The sequence below is a fragment of the Bufo gargarizans genome, chromosome 11 (assembly GCF_014858855.1).
Source record: "Bufo gargarizans isolate SCDJY-AF-19 chromosome 11, ASM1485885v1, whole genome shotgun sequence".
In the NCBI taxonomy this organism is placed as follows: domain Eukaryota; kingdom Metazoa; phylum Chordata; class Amphibia; order Anura; family Bufonidae; genus Bufo; species Bufo gargarizans.
The window spans coordinates 27011911-27039645 of record NC_058090.1 but is presented as its reverse complement, the minus strand read 5'-3'; the positions used below and the strand labels follow the sequence as shown (position 1 = coordinate 27039645).

The 27735-nt window shown below is 42.8% G+C and overlaps 2 protein-coding genes across 4 annotated transcripts in view; one reads left to right on the top strand and one right to left on the bottom strand.

The window, feature by feature from the left end:
- Nucleotides 1-23161, top strand: part of LOC122922156 — a 92196-nt gene extending 69035 nt beyond the window's left edge. Inside the window, exons 5-12 of one of the 2 annotated variants that reach the window (XR_006387097.1) lie at nt 3199-3300; nt 5309-5409; nt 7931-8026; nt 12381-12507; nt 12672-12773; nt 13009-13152; nt 14313-14430; nt 22638-22773. Coding sequence is in view for 1 of the 2 variants with exons in the window: in XM_044272660.1 (XP_044128595.1) it covers nt 3199-3300; nt 5309-5409; nt 7931-8026; nt 12381-12507; nt 12672-12773; nt 13009-13152; nt 14306-14430; nt 22638-22818 (978 nt within the window). In the remaining variant the exon portion in view is untranslated. Of the gene's footprint in view, nt 1-3198; nt 3301-5308; nt 5410-7930; nt 8027-12380; nt 12508-12671; nt 12774-13008; nt 13153-14305; nt 14431-22637 lie in introns of both variants that reach the window. The other variant, XM_044272660.1, reaches the window with a different exon arrangement.
- A 726-nt stretch (nt 23162-23887) lies between these two features.
- Nucleotides 23888-27735, bottom strand: part of LOC122922093 (tumor necrosis factor alpha-induced protein 2-like) — a 53349-nt gene continuing 49501 nt past the window's right edge. For both annotated transcript variants that reach the window (XM_044272566.1, XM_044272565.1), the window contains 2 exons: nt 26694-26815; nt 23888-24516 (listed from right to left, as the gene is read on the bottom strand). In XM_044272566.1, coding sequence (XP_044128501.1) covers nt 24126-24516; nt 26694-26815 — 513 coding nt within the window. In that variant the 3' untranslated portion in view covers nt 23888-24125. The remainder of the gene's footprint in view (nt 24517-26693; nt 26816-27735) is intronic.

The window sequence follows — 27735 nt, the reverse complement described above, 5'->3', positions numbered from 1 at the left end:
TGCTACTAATCTCGCATTTGACTTGGTACCTCGTTTGCCTTCTAGCTATTACTTATACAGGGCTAGGCATCATGCACAAGACCGTATGTATTTTGCTAACCGCAAAAAAAAAATGGATGCATCCTTTTTTTTGCGGATCCTTTGTAACAATGCCAATGAATAGGACATGTTCTATTTTTTTGTGATACGGACATGGAATGCTCACAGATGAATTTCCGTTTTTTTGCGGCTCCATTGAAATTAATGGTTTTCGCATATGGGCTGCAAAAAAAAAACTAACGGACACGCACAAAAAATACGTTCTTGTGCTTGAGCCCTTCCTTAGTCCAGGTCCATAGATCCTTGCCTTTCTGTAGGAGCTAGGTAAAGAAAATGACCCTACACCCAGACAGGTTATAAAAGTTAAGGCAGCTGGGGCTCCGACCTCAGGGTATTAGAGGTCAGGGACCATGATATCTACAGGTGAAACTCGAAAAATTTGAATATCGTGCAAAAGTTCATTTATTTCAGTAATGCAACTTAAAAGGAGTTCTATTAATGCAGCTTAAAATTTAGAATATTGTGAAAAGGTTCAATATTCTAGGCTCAAAGTGTCGCACTCTAGTCATCTAATTAATCCATACCCCCTGAGCTAAGGGGACCTGAGATTGTGACTTTGGGGTTTTCACAAGCTGTAAGCCATAATCATCCAAATTATAACAAATAAAGGCTTGAGATATCTCGCTTTGCCTGTAATGAGTCTCATGTGTTAGTTTCACCTTTTAAGTTGCATTACCGAAATAAATGAACTTTGCACGATATTCAAATTTTTCGAGTTTCACCTGTATATGCCCTGATAGGATGTTATCCATATGTAAAGCCACCAGCAAATCTTTGTCTGTAGGGGACATAAAGCTTCATGCAGCACCCACAATAGACCTATATGTTACCGATGGGTCCTCTGGATAAAATATAGTGTGGTAATGTGAACAGTGCTGGAAGGCATGTATGTCCCACTCAGGTACCTCAGATGGGTGAGACAACTAAAATCCAGAGGGCTGCAGTAGTCTCAGCAAAGCAGAGTTTGCTGAGACAGTTTTGTTTATTAATTCAGGGCTGTATTTTAATTGGATTGGCGGGTAGGCTTGGCAGTGGGATCTGCCAATCTACACCCTTCCGGCGTGCGTATTCCCTGAGGTGATTGCAGGTGAGGCCTGCTTTAATCAGGCCGGCATAAAGCGTCTCTCAGGATGTCAGTCTGGGGGAAGTGTGTGTGATCCTGGAGCAGAGGCTCTGTGAGTGTGGTCTCAGCTGGGCTAGGCTGAGGGGTCACAAGGCTGGGAGATGGCCTGGAATTTTGGGGACTCGTATTTGCTACAGCCTGGAGGCTGCTGGACTATTGGGCTGAGAAAGCCGCACCTGAAACAGTGTGTGAACTGTGATGTATAAGTGAGTCAGAGAGACACGTCATATTTGTTTAGTTAGTGCCTATACGGGCCAGGTGTTTATTTTGCTTTGTTTGTGCTTTGTGTGTGAAGACTGCCAAATAAATGCACCGTTTTGACCTTAAGGGTCCATTCACACGTCCGTTTTTTCTTTCCTGATCTGTTCCGTTTTTTCAGGAACAGATCAGGACCAGATCTGGACCCATTCATTTTCAATGGGTCCTGGAAAAAATCGGACAGCACAATGTGTGCTGTCCGTTTCCGTTGTTCCGTTCCACATGTCCGTTTAAATATAAAACATGTCCTATTCTTGTCCTGAAAAATCGGATCCTGGTACAATACAAAGTCAATGGATCCGCAAAAAACGGATGACATTCGGATGTCATTCCGTATGTCATCCGTTTTTTGCGGATTCCGTTCCTGGAAACACATAACAAATTTTATTTATTTATTTTTTTTCAATTTTTTTTCAAAGAAATCCAAACAACTTTATTTGATTATTGAAATGTATACATGTTTCCGTTTTTTGCGGATCCGCAAAAAACGGATGACATACGGAAACATTTTCAGGAACAACGGATCCGCAAAAAACGGACCGTTTTTCAGTATGAAAAAAAACAGGACGTGTGAATGGACCCTAAACCTGGTGTCCCTGAAGAAGTCTGTGAGTATGACCCCCTGAGAGAGCGAACCCTGGCAATAGATTGAAGTTTTTTACGGCATAGAGGCCGGGTAATTGATAGCAGAAAACCTCCTGTGTATTCAGCCCCTGTACTGGTGTTAGACTGTAGGTGTACTGTCATATGGTGCACAGAGGCTTGACTCAGATGACGGTTTGGCTACATGCGCATGATACATATTACACGGTGCACGTGGATATTATGCATGGATTTTGTGCGTAAAATCCGCAGCATAATGCAGCGCTAGCTAAGTAATCAGATTTTCCAAATCTCACGTGCACAGTGCAGAAATTGACCTGCGGTGCCGGTTTTTCAAATCTGCCGCTTGTCAATTAGGCAAGTTTTTTAAGTGCAGATTTCACCCGTTGCAATGCGGGAAATTTGGGGCAAATCTGCATCCTTGACAAAATCCGCAAGTAGCACAGATGCAGATTTTGGTGCGGAAATGCTGCAAAAAACGCTGGAAAATCTGCACAAATTACACAGCTGTGTGCGTGTACCGTAATGTCTGTCCAGACTGTGTGCAATTCACACTTCAGTCAATAAGCAGCAGCATGCCCCAATTTTTTTTGCTTTCAAATGAATTGGGTCCTTAAAAAAAAAAAAAAAAGGACATACCCAGATGTCCACATACGTCGTTGGTTTCCATCCTCCAGAATCAAGCTTAATTTACCGTAATATCACAAGTGAAAAACATCACATGTGACTTAAGCCAAACTGCGGCACACAATGATCTGATGCTGTTGTGAAAACAGCGAATGAGATTTACAGTATACAACCCGTGCATGAAGAAAACCCAAGGTAATGCAAGCATGGGCAAGTCCTACGCGTGGTTTTTATAGAAATTTTTTTATTTATGGAAATAGCACCGCTCTTGTGACCGTCTCTGCTGTTGCAACATTGACTTGAATGGGGCTGAGCTGCAATACCAGACTCAGCCTTATAGGAACGAGCGGCGCTGTTTCTGGAAAAAAAAGTCCTGTTTTCTAATGTTACGTCCTTAAATCATTGTATGGACGGTACATAGTGTCTGTGATGAAACTCAGTTGTCGCTGTTGCGTCCAGTGATGAAATCCGTCCTCTTTCCATTACAGGAGGCAATTTACAAGACATTTGTTGAAATTCTTCAGAGTGAAATCGTGTGGAATTCATATCCGGAAAGTGAAGTGCGGTATTATTTCACTGACATCTTGGAGGTAACTTATAACGATGATATTATAAAAGGGGTTCTCTGCATAATTCCTGGCACTGGCGTCCTGCAGCTTGAGGTGGGAGCTGAGCTGCAGTCCCCCAGCACAGTCACTAGATTGTGGACGGTTGACTTCTGCTTCCGATCCGTACACCATGTAGTGTCTGGGATAGCGGCAGCCAGAAACGACAGACAGTTAAAGAGGTATTACGACTACAGATATTCATGGCTCATCCACAGGAAAATGTCGGGAAAAGGGGCGTAAATTGACAGTGACCTTGAATGACTTTAATTGATATAACAATCTGTAGTCGGAACACCCCTTTAATAAAAAAAAAAAAAACCCTCCCCATTATAAAGTTACTATCATAATTGTTCCCACTGCAGGAAGGAATCCTCTTGATAATAAAGGCTAATTAAGACGGCCATATTTCTGGTTCCGCATCCGATCCGCAATTTTGCGGAATGGGTGCGGACCTATTCCTTTGAATGGGGCCGCAAAAGATGCGGACAGCGCACCGCGTGCTGTCTGCATCCATACTTCTGTTCCGCGGCTCCGCAAAAAAAGATAGAGCATGTCCTATATCTTTTCTATATAGTATCAGTGTTTTGCGGATCTGCAATTTGCAGACCGCAAACCACTTACGGTCCTCTCAATGTACCCTTACCCTGCAGGGCTGGTGATCCCCTGGATATTGCTAAATATGATATTGGCTCCAAACCTAGAACCCGAGAGCCATATAGGACATCCGTCACTGAAGTAACATGTACAGTACATTTGGCAGGTGCAAATATGCATGTTTATGGCTGTGTTCACAAGTGCAGTTTTTGGATTCTTTTTTATTTTAAAAATGTCAAATAACTGCTGGCTGAATGATTGTTATGTCATGTATATTAACCGGAATATTCCATAAGGTACTTTGTGGGGTAAACCAATGTTTTTAGGACCTTGGCATGGAGGGTCAGGGTGTTGGCAATCAATTATAGGCCAGTAAGAATATAGGCAAATTCAACATGTACTCTTGGTGCTATTTTATATAACGCTTCTTAAAGGGCATCTGTCAGAAGGATCAACCCTAATAAGTATGCCATAATGGCTGTCAGGGACGAAACTGCTGACGGCGGCCGTTCCGTGCATTGGCGACCGCAATTTGCAGTCCCCAATGCACGGGCAATGTCCGTGCGGTGGTCGGGATGGATCAAGACCTGTTCAACTTGAATGGGTCCGTGATCCGTCCGCACTGCAAAAAAATAGAACATGTTCTATTTTTTTGGGGTGCGCAGGCACGGACAGAAGCACCACGGAAGCACTCCGTTCCGTGCCTCCGTTCCACACCGCAGCTCCGGATTCACTTGAATGTGTCCGCATCCGTGATGCGGGGAGCACACGGCCGGTGCCCGCATATTGCGGACCCGCTGTTTGCGGGCCGCAATATGGCCACAGCCGCGCAACGGCCGTGTGCATGAGGCCTAAGGCTTATCTTTCTCTGCCTCCACCGCCCCCCTATCAGTTGCTGGGAAGTGTAAAATAAAAAATAGTAACAAAACCTCACCGCAAACCACACCGCAGCTTATAGCCTCGATCATGAGCGATCAAGAACTATCTTATATATCCCATATATCAAAACAACCTGTACTGAAAGAAGGCATAATTTCAATCAAAACTATAAAAAAAAATAAAAAAATAACAAAAACAGACTATCCTCCCCACCACCACCCTTTTTTGTACATTTTCCTGGTTACAAAGAAAAAACATATACAAAATATTACATATAAATAGAAAAGATATGGCTTTGGCTTTTAAAGCTGCATGTACTGAAGAAAAAAAAACGGAAAATGCTCCTGTTCAGGGAAGATGGGGGTGAATGGCCCGGTCTTGAACTGGTTAAGAAACCCACAACCCTGTAAACAAAGTTCACGTCTTTAATCTGGAATTAAATACAGTGAGTCATAGATTTAGCAACTTCCCTAATAAGAAATGTCTAAATCCAGGTTTATATCTTGTCCTCTTGTAGGAAGGAACTCGGATATGCAGGGCAGTCGGGGACCTGGGGGACACCATGGTATCCAGGCTACAATCCTTGCTATGGGAAGAGATTTTGCATTTCGTGACCAGGTAACAATCTGTTGATATAGAACGTCCCTTAAAAAGGGGTTGTCCGGGACTGCTTTCTTCCAAAAACAGAGCCACACCTGTCCACAGGGAGTGTGCCTGACCTTGCAAGACAACCCTATTCACTTTAGTAGAGGTGAGTCACAATTCCAGACACAACCCGCCAACATGTGTGCCGCTGTTTTTGGAAGAAATCAGCCAAGTGTTTTCTAATCCTGAAACCCCCTTTATTAAAGGGGTTGTTGGGCCTTGGAGCCGACAACCCCTATGGTCCAGAACTGTGCCAGAAGTAAGACCTACCTGTCCGCGGTCATGCTGCTGCTCCATTCCTGGGCCCCTGTTGATATGCCATAAATGGCCCAGATGGGAATACCCCTTTAATTCCCTTCAAATAGTATATGACAAAACTGTCTGCTTACTGTCCCCACTAGGGGGAGCTCAGTGCATAGGAATTCATACAGCTACAGTTGAACTTTATGGAAGCTGTAAAACACTGTATGCTTCTGGCTCAGGAGAAACAGTTCAGCACCAGACCCCTCTCCCTCAGTTCCGATGGTGGCTCACTGCTACAGGGGTTAATGTTCTATTGCACTGTGGTTCACCGCTACAGGGGTTAATGCACACTGTGTGTGCAGTTTCATTCATAACCCCATAGCTAATGTGACTACTATGCACTCTGTATTCCAAAGAGCTGTATCTGGGTTCGAATTAGTTAACTTGCAGATAGTGATAGTTGCCAGGTAGACGGCTGGCCCCCCTCCCCTGGTTAGTGGGTTCCTAGCAAGTAAACCAAGAAAGAGGATGTGTGTGATGGCTGCTGGCATATAATCTAGTCAAGCTGAAGCTAAAGCAGGAGAAAATAATTCCTGTCAGTGTAGAGCTGCCAGAAAAGCAACTGTGCTAAGAACCAACCTCTGAGGGAGAGAAGAACAGACTTTTTACTGAAGTTTGAGGACCATTAAAAAAGGGACAGTGCTCGGACAAGGAAGCCAGTGAAAGGAAAAGCACAGCTATGGCTGTAGACTTCACTGCATATGGATTGAGGCATTTGCTTCAGGCACCCACCACACTCCTGAGACTTCTTATCCATCCATTGTAGGACTGCACCCTTGGCCATTGCAGAGAGATATTAAGAGAAATTGCACACCTTTCGTCAATTGGGAAGATTGCTTGTATCAATAGAAAGAGACTCAGGGAGGTTCCACCATAGTATCCACCACCTTTGCGAAAAGCCAAGCTTGTGGTATATCTGAGGACTGTGTCCAATACTTGTACTTGTACCATGCCACCCATTATCCCTTCAGAAACCAAGCCGTCCTGGTCATTTGTCTCCATATCTGACCCAGACACTTGTTCTCCGACGTTGCACGTCGCTGCATATCTAACACCAAGGGCACTTCAGCCACCGCTAGGCAGGAGACCCCAAAATCCAGGATGGGCCCTATGGAGAAAAAGGGTTGCGCCCCTCCCATCACTGCATGCGTGGCCTGGGGGAGGGCTGGAGCATGGCTAGCCACCCTGAGGACTACGACCATCCTTATTGCCACCTTCACCACACGCATCCCCTCCACCCCATTCCCCCTGTGGGCCGGCATGCTGCAATAGTGGTCCTCTATGGGAGCCCTACAGCAGCGTCATACATGACAGCCACGAGGACTCAATGCTTATGAAGCAGCTGCCTGTAACATACAGTTTGTGGTTTTTTAAGTGTTTTTTGACTAATTGAAATCATGAACTGAAAGTCCTGTCTGTGCACATGTAGACGCTCTAGATCATGTAGGTGTGCAGGACTGTTTCATCACACATCCCTTTTTGGCTTTCATTGGCTAATTATATTTCTTGTTCCATCCGTTTGTACACTTTGCTCTTATTCTGAATACTTCTGTGTTTCTATATGTCTTGAGGCTCGTGTTTTGTGCAATCAGTTGAGCAACGTGTATGCAGATAACAGATAAAGCACAATAGGGATGAACTGCAATACCAAACATAGCCTGTGAACAAGAGTGGCACTGTTCATAGAACCGCACAGCAAACACAAGGGTCTAAGTCTGGCCTACATGTGGATGGACGGAAAATGATGTCAATTTAAAGGGGGTGTCCAGGATTGTGACATTGATGGCCAGGTCATCAATATCTGATCAGTGGGGGTCCAACTCCCAGCAGCCCTGCTGATCAGCTGTTTAAATAGGCCACGTGGCTCCGGCGAGGGCTGTGGTCTCTTCCTAGGCATTGACATCACATTCATCAGTCACATATAGAGCCATTATACAATGTACGGCGCTGTGCTTGGTAAGATGTGAAGGGGGTGTCAGAAGTCGGACCTGCTCTGATCAGACGTCCTGTCCTGAGGATGGCCCATCAACTTCATAGGGGTGCCCGGAAATAAGCCCTTGCAATGCAGCGTGGAAGCGTGAATTCTTTACGCACATTCATTGGTATAGCACTGGATACTGCGATACAAAAAGACAGGAAATCTCAGTGTGAACCCAGAGTGGACTAATATATATGTATTGTCCCAACCTAGGTATACAGCGTTCCTAACGGAGAAAGTAGAGGGAGCGGCCTCCAAGAACGGGATATGTGTTGGGATAAGAATTGTAAAGAATTGCTGCATTTTACGGTAATTACTATTTATGTTCAGAAGATTTTAATGTTTCTGCTTATTCTATCTATTTATCTATCTATCTTTCTAAAAGTAAAGAAACAGCAGCACTAGTCAAAATGTCCAGAAAAGGGCGCAATTCCTCCAGGCTGTAGGTAATTGAGCCTATAGATATCGGAAACGTTGCAAGTTGGGTGAATACAGTGGTCCACCATTTTTCACTATTTGGAGTGCTGCCTCGTTCTATAACTTTTGGATATCTATCTAAGATAGATAGATAGATATGAGAGAGGGATAGATAGGAGACAGATAAATATGAGAGAAAGATAGATAGATAGATAGATAGATAGATAGATAGATAGATAGATATGAGATAGATAGATAGATAGATAGATATGAGAGAGAGAGATAGATAGATAGACAGATAGATATGAGAGAGAGAGAGAGATAGATAGATAGATAATAGATAGATATGAGATAGATTATAGATAGATAGGAGATAGATAGAGATATAGATAGATATGAGATGAGATATAGATAGATAGAAGAGAGATAGATAGATAGAAGAGAGATAGATAGATAGATATGAGAGATAGATATGAGAGAGAGAGAGATAGATATGATAGATATTAGATAGATAGTAATGAGATAGATAGATATGAGATAGATAGATATGAGATAGATAGATAGATAGATATTAGATAGATAGATATGAGAGAGAGAGAGAGAGATAGATAGATAGATAGATATGAAGAGGAGAACACAACGGCCATAGCAGCACAATATATTACTGCCTGCCATAGACTGAGAGGAGCCTGATATACCATGGACTCCTATACCCCCACCCTGGACCTGTCCCCACCCCCAACCCTACTACCCAATTATTTACCACTTGCTTTGGCAATGCTAAAATGTATTTAGTCCTGCCAATAAAGCTGATTTGATTTGATTTGATATGAGTTAGATATGAGATAGATAGATATGAGAGAGAGATAGATAGATATGAGTTAGATAGATAGATATTAGATAGATGATACAGCCAGTAATCATGTGCTGTGTAGATGACAGTATAACACAGTAATATAGATTTATTGCTTCTTTTTTTTTTTTTTTTTCCCCATTTCCGGATGTAAACGGTGATTACAGTAAATGACTGTTTATTCATGGACCTCCTGATTCTGTGTCATAAATGTAGAGACTCCTGGTATGAATAGACTTCTATTTCCAGCAGTGACAAGTGCACCAGTCAGATCTGGTTGTCATCTGTGTCGCTGTACTGGTAGACTGAGTACGCACATACCAAGACACTGGTAGACACAGATGCCATATTTACTAGAGCAGGGCTCCCCTGGGAGATAAGGGTTAGGTCTGATTCACATCTGCGTTTAACTGCTCCGGCAAAAGAACAGCCTGCCGGAGTTCACCAGATTCGGCATAGCCCTTCTTGCAAGGCTTGTAGTCCGGCCAAAGCTGGCACTTATGCCAGAAAGCAGCCAGATCACTGCCGGATGCCACTATAGGCAACGGGGTCCGGTGAATTCTGGCAAGCTGTACGTCTGCCGGGATGTGAACACAGATGTGAATCAGCCCTTACCTGCACAACTTCAAATGAATGCTGCTCTTCCCAGCTATAATTACATATTAAAACCCTGTCTGCCTGCAGCCACCACTAGAGGGAGCACACTGCATATGGATTTATATGGTTCCAGTTGAACTCAATAAGAGCTGTACAAATTTGTATTCAGGTAGCTACCCCTAGTGATGGCTGCAGGCAGTTAAAATTGTATCTTGTAGCTATTTTAGTATATTAATGTTATTACGTAATAGTTTTCAGCGATGTACAAAGATTGTCACCATTCACATCAGTTCTTGTCCTCGATGGGACTCACAATCTAACTCCCTGATCTCAGACACACCACCTAGGTTCAATTTTATAGGAAACCATAGGAATCGCCCTCTCGGTATATGCCATAAATGTCCTATGCCTGGACCTGCATCTATTGCGAGAACGGGGCCCTGCTTGCACCCTCAGAGGAGTGAGGCGGCTGCACATGAGCGACTCTCTCCATTTACTTCTATGGGCTCGCTGAGCATAGCCGAGTGCACTTGCCAAAGATGATCCAGCAATGGGGTGGATGGCAGATGTATGGCATACAGGTATATAGCAGATGAATGACAGAGAAACAAAGAACTGACCCTATCTGAAATCAAGTCAGGAAATCTCAAACACAGAATCTACAGATTCCAGAATACACAGAAAACACTCTAGACTAGCACAAGATACAATCAAGGACCTACTGATCTCAAGTACAAAGTTTCTAGAAGGGGGTGTAATTTCAAAGGCTATACCCAGCAACTAGAATGGAGTAAGGCCTAGATTTAAAAAGGCTCAACAATCAGCAACTTCACCCTAATCAACCAGGCAGAGCTAGGCGATAACCGAAACACAGATCCAAATGCAAGACAGTTACCTAGCAACTGCCAAACATAGTTAGTACCTAGGTGAACATGAAGCAACAGGGAGACCCCAAGTAAACGGAGAGACACACATGCACCCCTGCCTCTTCATTCACTGCACCTGCAAGACGTTCTGAAGATAGGATTTATAGCATATCTGCAGGATGTTTAGGTGGGAATACCCCATTTCTTCTGAATATATATATATATTTATTTATTAGTGGTCAGCATTGCCATTCCAATGTTTTGATACCCAGCAGCAGCAGGAAGATGTATTCTGCCAGTAAGGGGAGCGTTCGTAGGTTAGATCACATGCCACCCAATGTAGTATGGAAAATGTCGATAAACGAGAATGTGGGGGATTTCATATGATGCTTAGAAGACCTATTTTGGGTGTGTGAGAGGGTGAGCTCAGCTGCAGGACGAATCATGTGGGTGTTAATTAAAAAAAGCAAATGTTGAAGATCTAATTTCCATCCGTTTATTTCGGTTTTGGTCTCCACTCTCCTGGCAGTGTGGCATTGACTTATGTATCCAAGCAGGGCGTACACAGATCTCGCAGGGCCCCATACCAAAACTTAGTATGGGCCCCCCTACACCACCAGTTTCCCAGCATGTGTGCATCAAACACTCCCAGGCAGCGCAGAATTCAAAGCTCCATGTCCTGGATTTTTGACAAATTTACAATCTCATTTTTTTTTTTTATTAGGCATTAAGAAATTTTCATTTAAAAATTTTTTGGTAAAAAAGCCACCCTCGACCTCCCCCACGTTATTCAGCTTCTACATTGGAAAAGGTGCTTTAAAAATATGTCGCTCTTTCTGAACACAATATTTCACGCCAGACAATGGGTATAACTACACTGATAAACTTCCTGCTTCATTTCACATATTACAAAACTCGCTGCCTGCAGCCACCACTAGGGGGAGCTCAGCAATAGGAGTTTATGCAGTTACCATTTTCTGCAATGGAAGCTGTAATCACCTCTTTGCACTGAGCTCCCCCTAGTGCCGACTGCATGAAAATGCATAGTTTTCACACTGGGAAACAGAGGAAGGAGGCCCCTCCTCTCCCCAGGCCCCATAGCAGACGTGTGGTCTGCCTCCGTTGAAGGAAAGGCCCTGCATACAAGCGTGGGTGAGGCTGGGCTTGAACACTGATGCACCATAAAGGTCACCCCTTTAAAGGAGTTATCCCATGATTAATGTAAAAAATGAAAATTGGACATATAGTACATGAGAATCTCTTTCTAACAAAGCTAGAAGCAGCCCTGTACCTCACATGGGTCCAGAGATCTCCCCATTCATTGCTACCATTGCGCTGCTAGATTTCCTTCAAGCTGGTAGCTCATGAAGTGTGTCCTTTCTTTCCTTATAACAGCTCAAGGAGTGTAGCTGCTGTAGCTCTCTCCTTATCACAACTCAAGGGGTGTGCCCTTTTTGCTGTAGCTCTGTTTCTATCACAGCTCAATGGGTGTGCCCCTTCTGCTGTACATCTCTCCCTATCACAGCTCAAGGGTGTGCTCTTTCTGCGGCAGATCTCCCTATCACAGCTCAGGGGGAGCACGTCCTTTCCGCTGCAGCTATCTCCATGTAACAGTTTCTAAAAGTAGATCCAGCTGCTGGCAGTTGAAGGATGGAACTGAGCATGTGTGACCACCTCAGTAGGTGGACGTGCACATTACTATACAGATTAAACACCATGGGGGCACCATTTTAATGAAGGAAAGAGAATATCTCACAACTAGAGCATTTTTGTGACAGGAAATAAATGACAGAAGCGACTAGTTTTTCATGCTGAATTATATTAAAATAACAAGATTTCATGGTGGCACAACCCCTTTAATTGTCCTAGCCAGGTACGGCCATATCCTCAGATCATGACACCCACACCTCACTTATTTTCTTTCCTTTAGAAGCACAATGGAGAATTTTGGTGGAGTGCCGCTGGATATGGAAATACAGGGAATTCAGAGCCTTCTCGGGCAGTGTGAGAACAAAGGCATTGACCTGGTCCTGAGCAATCTGAAGCCATCATTAAAGGTTATGCTTCCATATTAATTTGGATGATTTTATATAAGATATATATAATATAATATAAAATATGATATAAAATACATTGTGCAATCACGAGTCCATGTGTTAGCACATTAATAGGGCAAGGAGAAAATTCTGTGCTTTCATCTAAGTGTCTTTTCTCGCTTCAGGAAGCTTTCCAAAATTACTTCAAGAAGAACTGCAATGAGTATGAGAATGTTCTCAGACGCTTAAAATGCACCTTCATGAAGGAGAATATTCAGAATGACCAGGTACAGCGGCATTATTGGACATGATTAACGGGGCGATGTAAAAAACCCAATCTCAAAAACATCATTCAGGGCCCCCAGTGCATCTCTTGCTCTGGAGGACCCAACATGTTTGATTTCAATGGGAAAGGTGTAATGCTTCATTTCTCCTGTGGAGGTGCTGCAGGGAAATTGAACACCTTGATTGTGGCTGATCAGCGGAGGAAAACTAATATAATCAATATCTTTCATTTTACAGACGTTGGTAACACTAATTCACCACCGTCTTGTTGTCCTGTTCATTCGTTCGTTTTTCAAATGCTCAAAAAGATTATCCAGTCAGAATACCGGAGAGATGTTTTTAAAAGGAAGCCGAAATCTGCAGGATTTTTTTTCAGATATGGTAAGTAAATGAATAAATAAAACAAAGGGGTTGTGTCACAAAGCATATTGTGCAGTTTTCAAACCAGTACCTGGATCTGAATACTTTTGTAGTTGCATATAATTAAAAATTATATGTATCTGTATAGCGCCACCTGCTGTTTGTTCTTTCCCTTATTTCTCGTCCACCTCACTGTCTTCAACTGTATCTTCTGTTAGAAGCTATGGCAGTTACAGGGAAAGAGCAACAGCAGAAAGGACACCCCCCCTGAGCTGTCAGCTTGAAATAAATGTAGCAGAACAATTGCAGCAGTGATAGGGAAGATCTCTGGATCCATGTGAGGTGCAGGGCTTGTTCTAGCTTTGTTAGAAAGGTATTGTGATATCCTACATGTATATGATGTGTGATTTTCATTTTTTACATCAATCATGGCTAACCCCTTTAAATACCGGGCAGAAAGCGTGCTAACAGAAAAATACCTGAAGTGAAGAGGTTCCATGACCACTGTTACCAATCCCTGGCCTCAGCAGTCACCTGTGCAAGAACTTTTTTCCCACTTTCTAATATACTTTATGCTTCGATTGTTCAACATCTTCAATAACTCTGCTTGCTGCCAGTGAATTGAAACCCAATTTTTCACATTCCAGAGTCTAAAAACGTGCAAAAACCTAACATTTTTTGGATGGTTTGCTAATTAGAAACTCCTCCGAATATCGACCCATCTCAACCTTTCGCATCCTTTTTTCCCCAGCTAGCATTGCTTGAGTCTCCATGCACCCGCTGGTTTTTCACCCTGAGCTGAGGGTTTGCTATAATGTTTCCAACCTAGGCAATACAGTACAATACATGTGTATTGACCCCTGACATCCCCTGACAGGCACACAGTTGTGATGTCAGTGGTGATGTCACAATAGTTTACCTGACCGAAACCTACTTGTGATGTCATAGCTGCATACTATAGAAGCACAGTTGTGATGTCACAGCAGTTGCTTGAACCATACACAGTTGTGATGTCATCAGAGGAATAACCTTCATCTGTGAGTAGTATGAGCTATTTACAGGTTTCCACCCTCTCCACGTGAATGCTGCCATTCACTGACAGCAAATAGAGATCCTGAAAAGAGTATGAAAATACACTATGTTAAAAATAATAATTTTTTCTAATTTTACCGAGGTTTCAGATCATTGTCTTCTGTCTAGTAATCCACTGGACTTCATATCTGAAATGCTGACTGCTAACGACTCCCAGTCTCTACATACAACCACCATCTTCTTTGTCGATAAGCACCAGGACCTAAGGTGAGTGAATTAAAGGGATGTACTATATATGTCCAATAGCTGCGGGTTCTACCTCTGCGGCCTTCATGAATGGAGAGGTAGCTGTGCATGTGCAGCTCCTCCATTAACGTCTATGGGAATTCCAAAAATGGACGAATGGAAAGTGGATCCTACTGTAAAAGTGAATGGAGAGAGCCACACAGGCATAGCCATCTCGCCATTCCCAGAGGCCATGAGACGGGGCCCACGTTCTTGAGATTAACAAGAGGTGCTGGAAAAAGTGGCCTCCTGCTCGGGGAGACTTGGTACAGCACTCATTTTATTAGGTACCATGTAATACGGCAATGATTGGCCACCTACAGATGGGAGTTTCAGAAGCTCAGTTAGAGCCAATGACTGGGAATGAAGAAGAAGAAAATCCCTTTATTGTCCCTCAGTGGGGAAATTTTGGCATAACAGCAGCAATCACGTTCACAACAGGAGCAAAATAAGAGTACGGTAATTAGAAATTAAAGTGTAAAATACAAGAAAAACATAACACAGAATTTACTTTAATAAATTCACTACTGGGTTTCTGGGAACAGTGGTGGTTATAAATCCTAACCGCTGCTGGGAGGAAGGACCTCCGATAACGTTCCTTCATGCACCTAGGATGCAGCAGTCTGTCACTGAAGGAGCTCTCCAGCTCCACAACAGCTTCATGCATGGGGTGGGAGACATTGTCTAACAATGATGGTAATTTTGCTAGAGTTCTTCTGTCACCCACCTCCTGCACTGGATCAAGGGGACAACCTAGGACAGAGCTGGCCTTCTTAATGAGCTTATCTAATCTCTGTTTCTCAGCCACAGATAAGCTGCTCCCCCAACAAACCACACCATACAATATGGCTGATGCCACCACTGAATCAAAGAAGGTCCCCTGCACTCCAAAGGACCTCAGTCTCCTCAACAGATAGAGTCTGCTCTGACCCTTTTTGAAAAGAGCATCAGTGTTATGGCTCAGTCCAGTTTGTTGTTCAGGTGAACACCCAATGGTAAGAGTTCACCACCTCAATGTCCGTTCCCTGTATGTTCACCAGAACCAAAGCAGAGGGCCTGTGTCTTCGGAAATCCACCACCAGCTCCTTGGTTTTGCCCGCGTTGATCTGGAGCTGGTTCCGCTGACACCAGTCCACAAAATCCTGTGTCCCCTGTCTGCACTCTGAGTCATCCTCACCTGTGATAAGGCCGACTATGGCAGAGTCATCAGAGAACTTCTGTAGGTAGCAGCCTGGGGAGTTGATGGAGAAGTCTGCAGTGTAGAGGGTGAAGAGGAACGGTGCCAGCACAGTTCCATGTGGTGCCCCCGTACTGCAGATCAGCTTGTCAGAGATAGAACCCTGAGATTTAACAAACTGTGGGCGTTCTGTGAGGTAGTCAAGTATCCAGTGTGACATGTGGTGGTCCACTCCTGCCACCTCCGCTTGTCCCTCAGAAGTCCAGATTGGATGGTGTTAAAAGCACTGGAGAAATCAAAAAACTTGATTCTCACAGTGCTTCCAGGCCTCTCCAGATGAGTTAGAGCTCGGTGTAGGAGGTAGATGATGGCATTATCCACCCGATGCCAGGCTGGTAGGCAAACTGCAGTGGATCCAATGAAGACCTCACCAGGAGGCGAAGATGGTTGAGAACCAGCTTCTCGACGGTCTTCATCAAGTGTGAGGTCAGGGCTACCGGCCTGTAGTTGCTGAGGTCTTTCGGGTGTGAGGTCTTTGGCACTGGTACCACACAGGAGGTCTTCCACAGCTGTGGAACCTTCCCCAGCCTGAAGCTCATGTTGAACATGTGACCCATGATGCCACACAGTTGGTCTGAGCAGCACTTCAGGAGCCTGGAGCTGATGCCGTCTTGTCGAATTATCTTCTATATAAAATTAATCTTCATATAAAACAGAAGATCTTAGAAAAATAAAATATAAAAATGATCGGATCCTCTAGGCTGACATATCACCTCTAAGTTCTTTGATAAGAAATCTTAATTCGTTTTGTGCAATCAGTGAAACAAGGGACAGATATTTATGTAAAAATATATGTAATAATTTATTTATAAATGAGTAAAATCCAATACAAAACAGACTTAAGATAAATGGATAGACAAATTGACGCAGTACCAACACCCACCACTAGATGGTGATGTAACCAACGATTGCGTACTGACCAGCATAAAAATGTTCGAAGACCAATTAAATATATATCATACAAAATTGAATATAAAAAGGATAAACATGGATTAATACTGGAAGCATAACTGATCCACTGTCTCCTTATGACCAATCAAAAATATATATATGTATATATGATATTAATATGATATTATACCCCACTCGGCAATCGTACTATGGAAATATAATTTCCACAAGGGTTTTTCCTCTACTCAGATAATGTCTAATCTCCCATTAGCAATATGCATCTTTGCTAAGAGGACAACTAGCATTAGGAAGGTGTTTAACACTATATGTTCCCTCAGTATGGGGACTCTTGACTATATACCAAGAGGAATATGTTATTAATACCACAATCAATGAGTACAAATATACGTTACCGGGTCAAGGATGAACAGGGTTTCGGGTGTGATCAGTTCTCAAAAACTTTTCCAGTAGACAAAAATTAATCCAAGTTTCTTTGTGATGAATCCTTCTTATGGGCAACTTTCTTTGTGCCAATGTTTCTTTGTAGCAAGATTTTCTTGTGTTGTAGTTGTATTTTAGTTGTTGAAGTAAGTTGTTAGTTGAAGGTCTGTCAGTTGAAGAGAGAGTCCTGTCTAACCTCTCACATGCATACTTTATATCCCATGTTATCTAAGAACTCATCCCCTTCTAGATTAGGGATCTCCAATCAGACAAGGTGGGTGTGTTTGTATGTAGATAATAATGATGTCATTTTAACTCCCGAAATACTGGTGAAAACGACATACTATTATCCATCTACCTCTAGATGGCATTGTTGTACCACATAACAATTTCAAACATTAATTCTAAATACCTAATAAATACGTTCACATGACCTTCTTAACCTCTCCAATATACATCAGTAATAATGGTTTCTTCCTGACACTTTTAATTACCCATAATCTAGACATGTTGGAGTCACTATCTTCTACTGTCTTTTTAAATTCATGATAATGGACAACGGGACAATGGGCCTTCTTATTTGGCATCTGGGTTCATATATTTAACTTGTCCACATGGCTGGCTAATAACATTCAGTAGGAAGACAACTTCAATACTTTCTAGACCTTAAAAAGGCTATATTCAATCAGTGAGATACACACGGTATAAAATATATATTCTAAATGATACATACATGGTATAATATACAGTACAGACCAAAAGTTTGGACACACCTTCTCATTCAAAGAGTTTTCTTTATTTTCATGACTATGAAAATTGTAGATTCACACTGAAGGCATCAAAACTATGAATTAACACATGTGGAATTATATACATAACAAAAAAGTGTGAAACAACTGAAAATATGTCATATTCTAGGTTCTTCAAAGTAGCCAACTTTTGCTTTGATTACTGCTTTGCACACTCTTGGCATTCTCTTGATGAGCTTCAAGAGGTAGTCACCTGAAATGGTTTTCACTTCACAGGTGTGCCCTGTCAGGTTTAATAAGTGGGATTTTTTGCCTTATAAATGGGGTTGGGACCATCAGTTGCGTTGTGGAGAAGTCAGGTGGATACACAGCTGATAGTCCTACTGAATAGACTGTTAGAATTTGTATTATGGCAAGAAAAAAGCAGCTAAGTAAAGAAAAACGAGTGGCCATCATTACTTTAAGAAATTAAGGTCAGTCAGTCCGAAAAATTGGGAAAACTTTGAAAGTGTCCCCAAGTGCAGTCACAAAAACCATCAAGCGCTACAAAGAAACTGGCTCACATGCGGACCGCCCCAGGAAAGGAAGACCAAGAGTCACCTCTGCTGCGGAGGATAAGTTCATCCGAGTCACCAGCCTCGGAAATCGCAGGTTAACAGCAGCTCAGATTAGAGACCAGGTCAATGCCACACAGGGTTCTAGCAGCAGACACATCTCTAGAACAACTGTTAAGAGGAGACTGTGTGAATCAGGCCTTCATGGTAGAATATCTGCTAGGAAACCACTGCTAAGGACAGGCAACAAGCAGAAGAGACTTGTTTGGGCTAAAGAGCACAAGGAATGGACATTAGACCAGTGGAAATCTGTGCTTTGGTCTTATGAGTCCAAATTTGAGATCTTTGGTTCCAACCACCGTGTCTTTGTGCGACGCAGAAAAGGTGAACGGATGGACTCTACATGCCTGGTTCCCACCGTGAAGCATGGAGGAGGAGGTGTGATGGTGTGGGGGTGCTTTGCTGGTGACACTGTTGGGGATTTATTCAAAATTGAAGGCATACTGAACCAGCATGGCTACCACAGCATCTTGCAGCGGCATGCTATTCCATCCGGTTTGCGTTTAGTTGGACCATCATTTATTTTTCAACAGGACAATGACCCCAAACACACCTCCAGGCTGTGTAAGGGCTATTCGACCATGAAGGAGAGTGATGGGGTGCTGCGCCAGATGACCTGGCCTCCACAGTCACCGGACCTGAACCCAATTGAGATGGTTTGGGGTGAGCTGGACCGCAGAGTGAAGGCAAAAGGGCCAACAAGTGCTAAGCATCTCTGGGAACTCCTTTAAGACTGTTGGAAGACCATTTCAGGTGACTACCTCTTGAAGCTCATCAAGAGAATGCCAAGAGTGTGCAAAGCAGTAATCAAAGCAAAAGGTGGCTACTTTGAAGAACCTAGAATATGACATATTTTCAGTTGTTTCACACTTTTTTGTTATGTATATAATTCCACATGTGTTAATTCATAGTTTTGATGCCTTCAGTGTGAATCTACAATTTTCATAGTCATGAAAATAAAGAAAACTCTTTGAATGAGAAGGTGTGTCCAAACTTTTGGTCTGTACTGTATATCTCGACACACTGTTACACATAAATGACACATTGTATAAATCATTGGTTAAGATATGTTGCAAATCTAAATATACCACACATAAATATATAGAATATAATTATGAATACATGAATGGGACATTCACACACCAAATGTTTCCGATAAGGCATGACTTCCTTAATGACCTTGTAAGGAAGTAAAATAATACATTGCTATTTAAATGGTTATCTCTCACAGACACATGTCTGTAGGACCCATTATAGTATTAACAGATACGCCACATCTGCGCACAATAATTTTTAAAAGACAACACAATATTTCCGCTACAAACATTTTACCCAAACTGAACTCAGCATGAACTCATCTTGGCCTATTTCAATCCTACAGAAAGATTTTAGACTCTGGTTCAGTCTGTCTCTATACTTAAAGGCAATGAGCATTGCTATTTAGACTATAATATCTTCAGATAAGACTGTGTACTTATAAAAATGCATGACAGTCTGGTCCTAGCTATAGGGGTAGCTGGGGTAGCTGCTACTTTGGGGCCCACCCAGGAGGAGGACTAAAAGATTTTGGCAGGGCCCCCTCAACAGTATTATACACTGACATTATATACAGTAACAGTATATACAGTGAAATGACATACAGTATATACATGTAGGAAACAGACGGAGAGGCTGCTGGACCTGTTCTGAGAGAGCGATCCTGACTAGTCACAACAGAGGGGGTTGCATAGGAATAGGGGGGTGCAAAGAAGTTGCTGGGGGTGGGGGGCCCATTCAATAATTTGCGGTGCGGCCCAGTCATTTCTAGTTATGCCACTGTATTACTGTAATCATGAACCTCCACTGGGGTGATAAAAGTGACCTGGTAAGAGATAGGGGCACTGTGGCCAGGATTAATATAAAGGTTTGTGGTTAGAACGAATATAAGGGGGCATCATAGCTGGAACTAATATAGGGGGCAGTGGCAATGGGATAGAGCTGCAGTACCAAGCACCACCACAGCTTTATGTATGGCACTGTAACTTTGTAAACAATGAAGTGAACCCTTCATTCAACTGATCAGCAAAGGTATCGAGTTTTGGACCCCCATGATCAGATGTTGCTGGCCTATCCTAGGGGTACACCATCAATTTTACAGTCCCAGAAAATCCTTGGGGCATGTGTTTAAAAAAAAAATTATGAAGCGTGCTTCTTGGTGTCTCCCTGTCTGATTTCATCAAAAAAGGGTTGTCCCATTAAGATAACTTATCCCATCTCCTTTCGCTCCATTCAGCTCTATGGAGCTGCAGAGATATCTGAGCGCTTCTACTCGATCTCCGGCATAGGGTTGAATGGAGCCGCGGACATGTATCACTAGCCCCCAACCATTAGGCCCCCAATACTCAGACTCTTATCCTGTGGATAGAGGATATGTTGTCTTAATGGGACAACCCCATTGAGGACCCTGGGATTTTCCTTTTTTTGCTTTTTAGTTTTTCACTCCCCACCTTCCCATAGTCCTAACTTTTTATTTTTCCATGTACATAGCCTTATGAGGGCTTATTTTTTGCGGGACAAGTTGTACTTTCTAATGGCACCCTTTACGGTTGCATACCATGAAGTAGGAAGCGGAAACAAAATTCCAAATGGGGCAGAATTGGAAAAAAACGTAATTCTGAAAGTTGTTTTTTTTTTACACTGTACAGTATGCGGTAAAATTGACCTGTTATCTTAATTCTCCAGGTCAGTACGGTTACAACGATACCACACTTGTATAATTTCTCTTGCGTTTTAATACTGAAAAAAATTAAAACCTTTTTGAGGAAAAAATTATAATTTTTTAACCATATTATGACCCCTGTAACTTTTTTGAGTGTGTGCGACTATTAAATAAGTGACAAAAAATGGCAAATTGGCAGTTTTTTTTTTCCCGTTACGCAATTTTCCGTATGCCAGTAATATTGTTATATTTTAATTGTATAGGCATTTACGCACGCGGCGAAGCCCATGATGTAATTTCTTTTTTTTATTGGTTAAGTATTCTTTTTTTTAAGGAAAGAGTGGTGATTAGATTTTTTTTTTTTGTAAAAACTTTTTACTTTTTTTTAAGTCACCTTGGGTGACAACTGGCAATCATTCGATTGCCCATAGTGTTGATTGATGGCTATATAGCCATCGTTTAACAATACTAACAATAATAACAATAACGTTTTACAATACCTAGTGGCCTGTATTGGTATATTCCTGAAAAAGGCACCAAAGCCTGCTTGAGGATTCGGTGTATTTCAGACAAGTAACAGGTTCCCCGATTTTAGCCGGGAAACGCTGTTACCGGACCAGAAGCGCGCGACTTCCGCTTCTGGTCTGATCAGATGCCGTGGTCACAGTTGACCACGGCATCTTAAGGGTAAAATGTATGCGATCAGCCTTATGGCTGATCGCATACATGTGCCACGGGTCTCTGCTATTTAAAACTGGGGAGCAATTATTAGGAGAAACAAAATGGCCACCAGGGGCGTAGCTATAGGGGGTGCAGAGGTAGCAGTCGCTACCTGGCCCAGGAGCCTGAGGGGGCCCAAAGACCCTTGTGCCACATAAGACACTGGCATTATAGAAAGTGCATACTGGTCAATTTACACCTCTGGCTGGAGGGAAGGGGTTAGGTTAAGAATTTGGCATGAGGGGGTGCCCTTTCAATGTTTGTCTCAGGCAGCAGGAAGGCAATGTGCTCCCCTGCCCCTTGCCAACAAGCACTGAGGGACCGGGGCCCAAGCTGAACTCTTGCACCAGGGCCCATGAGCTTTTGGCTACGTCCCTGATGGCCACCATCCTACTAGTACACACAAAATCTGTCCTAATCACATAGCAGGACACAGCCACATCCCCACCTCCTCTCTGTCCTTCATGTCTCCTCATGAACTCCATTCCTACAGAAATTCAGCTGATCATATTAAACTGTATTCAGGATCATAATCCCTGACAAGTAGAGCAGAGAGGAGGCTGAGGGGACTCTTTAGCTCAGTGTTGTGAAGTAACTTGTCCTCCTGTTTGATTAGGACAGGTTTTGTGTTTACTAATAGGACGGCGGCCATTTTATTTCTCCTAATGATTGCTCCCCAGACAAAACGAGCCATTACAACTAATGTAAGGTATTTTGGAATATATTTATAATAAAGTAATTACGTATTTTCATTTTATTAATTCCCGGAGAACCCCTTTAAGGTAATAGTGGCATGTTTGTATCTACTACATTGACTTTGCATTCCTTTTGCTTTAAAGGGAGGAACATCTTAATGCCATCTTGAATATTAAAGGGAACCTCAGCAGCAAAGAAAAGGAAGATCTTTTATATTACATACGCAACAGAGAGATGGACCGCCACCAACACATGCTCTGCTACTTTGACAGTATCCAAGTGGATAAGAGTAAATTGAAGTATTTCATGTGCTGCCCATGTTAGTCTGTCTGAAACCTGAAGCAAACGACTGAATGTATAAATTATTTTATATTTAATGTACAGAAAGAGAAATATTGTATATTGCAATGGCTCGACTTGTGGCCTTAAGAGATAAAACTATTATTTTGTGGTTGTTTTTTTAAATATTTATTTGTGGATTTGCAGAAGTGCCCAGGAACCCGATAGAATGTGTAATTTCATGAGGGGTGCCCAAACTTTTTCATACGACTGTAACCATCAAAAAAAAAATGAAATCCTGCTTCCCAGACGGTGAGCAGGTGAGTGCTGTTGTATTACTTTGGACTGTATACACATCCACACAAATAATAAAGACTGAAGGACCAGGGTTTGAAGGTGCAAATTTTTTTATTTTATTATTCTCTTGGCGTGGTCATGTAATATAATGTGTACAAAAATACATGCCGCAATCTAACTACTCTTACCGCACAGTCAAGCAGTAGCGCATGCTGACACTCTGAGCCCTACAGCCGTGTATTACGAAGTGGTAGTCACTGTGTGTCTTGCCTTGTGGTGCCTCCAGGAGGCGCTGTGTTCTCCTCTAGAGGCAAGACAGTTGTCCATGGAGCAGTCTTTCAGCAGACAGCTGTTCCTCCTGACTTCCCCATATGCGTGGTAGAGCGGAATTAAAGAGGACCTTTCTTCAGGCTAGCTCTAGTCTAATTATTATCCTACCTACCTTATTGGACGGCCCCCACTGATGCCATGGTGCTTTTTTTTTTCTACAGAACACCCGTTCGTCCGCTGTTGGCCCCGTATATTTTGGCACCTTATATTATAATAAGGAGACTCGGTTATACAAGGGGGCCAATAAAACAAATAAGCCTATTTTTAAAGCATATAAAAAAAATAACTGAATAAAAAAAAGAAAAACAGACATGATTACTTAAAATTATTATATATAAAAATTACAGAGTTAAAAAAAGGCAAAATATGGTTACTTAAAATATGAAAATACAGAATAAAAGACATGATTACGTAAAAAAAAAAAAAATGCAGATTAAAAAAAAAACATTGTTACTTAAAAAAAAATACAGAATAAAACAATCCAGACATGGTCACTTAAAATATAAAAAGAATACAGAATAAAAAAAAAAGGCCAGACATGGTTAATTTAAATATTTAAAAGAAATTTAAAAAATATTAAAAAAAATTTAAAAAAATAAAATTCTCAGAACGCCTCCTTGTGACTCCTCTGCCTTCAGCCTGCCCCCACAGCACCAATAACACAGGACATCGACAGAATGGACAGATACAGCGACAGGCATTAGAAGCAAATGCGGGCACACAGACTAATTGTGACACACAAGCATGCCCATCTCCATTGCTTGCGCCATTCTACGAGCTTGCACGGTAGAGATCCTAAAACTTGGTTTGTGAGGATAGTATTTAGGGGGAGTATCCACGTTAATACTTTTGCACCAACGATCGATGAGCATGTTGCGAATGAATTTCATGGTCATGTAGAGCTCATAAAGGCAATCGCATAAACCATCGCCCCTCTCTCTTCTAATACTACACAACAGCCATTCAGGGGGAAATGGCTTAATCAAGGAAAACAAAGGCGTGCGGTTGGCGCTGTTAGGCCCCCTTATTCTGTATTTAATTTTTTTCAGAACTGATTCTGCTTTAGGTATGTCGAGGTTTCCTTTAATGTGCAAGATGGCGATGATGTGTTCGCTCCTGCAGAAAGAGAAATACCTGTATGAGATTTTATTTTTAATTTTTTTCACAATTTAAATCCAGCAGTTTGCATTTTAACCTGTTTCCTGACAGGACTCCTGGGAGAGACAGTGAGAGTCCTGCTGATGATTAAAAGCTTCCCCTCCGTGAGCGCCACTGTCTCTTCCTAGGCCATGTGACATCACGTTTATCGATCACATGGCCTAGTTGCAGCTCAACCCCATTCAAGTCAATGGGACTGAGCTGCGATACCAAGAATAGCCACTATGCAATGTAAGTCACTGTGCTTGGTAATCGCCCGGGGGGCCGCCACGCTCACCTGAGCACCTCAGCTTCTGGCAACAGCTGATCAGTGGGGGTGCCGGGGCTCGGACCCCCACTGATGTGATATTGATGACCCACCCTATAAATAGGTCATCAGTATTATTTATTGGATAACCCCTTTAAGTATGGGACAGGAACTATGCTCACTGCTTCTGATTTTCTGTTCTCCCATACACTCATTCCCGCTCCTGTCGGTCATGTGACTGATCACATGATCACCAGAAAACCTGGTCCATAAATTAGGTCTTTTCTGGAGTTTGGCTAAAATAAATTTTTAAGAAATTAAAAAAAAGAAAAGAAAATAAACATATAAAAATAGCAAATATTATCCCAAAAAGTTGGAACTGTTAATGCACTAAAAATGGTTCTGTTCTGAAGGAACAAAATACCCCAGACCTGAACCACGAGCAACAAGAGTTCCCTACGGCCTCATACATATATGCACAGGGACTACGTGGAATAACACAGTCCCTGCAGCTCCGTATCACAGAGCATAGGCACTCCATGAGCCGTGCATTATTACGGACATACCACCTCCATCCCTGTAGTGTAACATTAGCGGTGTACAGAACACAGTAGGCAGCAGCATACACAGATCACATAGGGCCCCATAGCAAAGCTTAGTATGGGCCCTCGTGCACCACCAATTCCCAGTACGCGTGCATCAAACGCGCCAATGCAATGCAGAACGCAAACGCCCAGATTTCTGATTAATTTACAATCTTTTTCAGTAAGCAGAAACATTTTTAATAAATCTCCTGCTTCACTTCACATATTACAATGCGGTCTGCCTGCAGCTTCCATTAGGGGGAGCTCAGTGCACAGGAGTTTATACAGTTACCATTCTCTGCAATGGAAGCTGTAATCATCTGTTTGCACTGAGCTCCCCCTAGTGGTGGCTGCTTGAAAACAGAACAGAAGAAGAAATTCAGCTTGCATCCTTCCACTCGGGCTCCAAAGCAGTTGCATGATCTGCCTCTATTAAAGGTACACCACTGACAGTAGCATTTATAGACTCCTATGGGGGGGGGGGTCCAGGTTGCATTGAGCCATAATACAGTTTAGCAGAATAGTTGGTGAATTCTATGTTCAGCTGGAAAATCTCAATAGTGTCCGATACGATAGTAATATGGAAGGGTGGGGAGGAATTTATTGCAGGGATGGCCAACCTGTGGCTCTCCAGCTGTTGTAAAACTACAACTCCCAACATGCCCTGCTATAGGCTGATAGCTGTAGGCAGTCTAGGCATGCTGGGAGTTGTAGCTTTGCAACAGCTGGAGGGCCTGATCTATTGGCATTCACCATTGGGTATTATTTATCCATCTCTACCCCGCCCTCCAAAAGTGCAGTACGGTAACACTGTTCCTGGTTGCTGTGAACCTTGGGGAAAGAAAAAATATTGCGCTGCATACTGTATATGATATTAAAGGGGTTTTCTGGTTCTCAGGATAAGTTTTCAATATCTCATCGGTGGAGGTTCAAATCCCGGCACCCCCAACACTGAGCTGCAACTAGGCCACGTGACCGATGAACGTGACGTCACTTGCCTCTTCCAATAGCTGATTGTCAGGAGCTCTCCGGGAGTCAGACCCCCAACGATCACATATTGGTGACCTGTCCTGATAGAAGACTCGGGAAACCCCTTTAATGCAGTAATACCAATGGTAACCACATCTGGATCAGCATTGTGTGGGCAGTGGAGAAGAGGAAACCAGGCAACAATCATCCCCCGCCATTTCCCACCTCAGCCTCTGTTATTAATCAGACCTTGGTAAAAAGAAATCGTTAAGACTCCTCTATAATGTGACACTGGGATTTGCAGAAATTGCTCAAGAAAATATCTTTCTTCTTACCTTATGTCTGTGTACTCCTTGGCTAATTCAGAAATGTTATGTACGATTTCTTGCGGGTCCTCAAGTTTTATGATTTCTGCAAGTTTTTTAAGCAAAGGATGTAACCATGTTTCTTGTGATCCCTTTAAATAAAAAGAGAACATAAGTGGTAAATACTGAAATGCTCGATTTTTGTAAGACCGATAATTACATTTTTGCCCATGGAGGACGTCTTATACCTGACCAATCACTGACGAAAGGAACGTTATAAGGAATAAGCTAAAAAAAAGCAATCTTTATTAGGACACTCTAAAAAATTGAACGGGAAGGATACACTCTACCTAAATTAAAACCCTCCTAGTAGATAAACATCTGTCCACACCACCTCAAGCGACAAACTCCCAAGCAGCCAGCTGGTCTGCTTGGAGCACACGTAACACCGCGTGTACAGTCGCAATGGTGTGGACACGAATCCACTATGAAAACCACGTGAGTGTGACTACTCTAACAGGAGTGCAATAACCAGCACCCTAACCCTGATATAGTCCCAAGCAGTATATGACTGCCCCTGTGCTAACTACAACAGGCGTCTCCAGGGGCGTAGCTATAGGGGGTGCAGAGGTAGCAGTCGCTACCGGGCCCAGGAGCCTGAGGGGGCCCAAAGACCCTTGTGCCACATAAAAAGACACCAGTATTATAGAAAGTGCATGCTGGTCAAGTTACACCTCTGGCTGGAGGGAAAGGGGTTAGGTCAGGAATTTGGACAGGGGGGTGCCGTTTCAATGTTTGCCTTAGGCAGCATGAAGGCAATGTGCTTTCCGGCCCCTGGCCATAAAGCACTGAGGGAAGGGGGGCCCAAGCTGAACTCTCGCACCAGGGCCCATGAGCCTTTAGCTACGCCCCTGGGCGTCTCACAATGGTATGTGCGGCATTTGTGCCATTAGTCAATTGCCCGGCAACTTAGTAACCTAAATGGACCTATTGCCCTGGGTCTAACACACCCGTTGATAAACATCTGCCCACACTCAGCAGTTAGTTGATTGTAAATGAACGCACGTGCCCA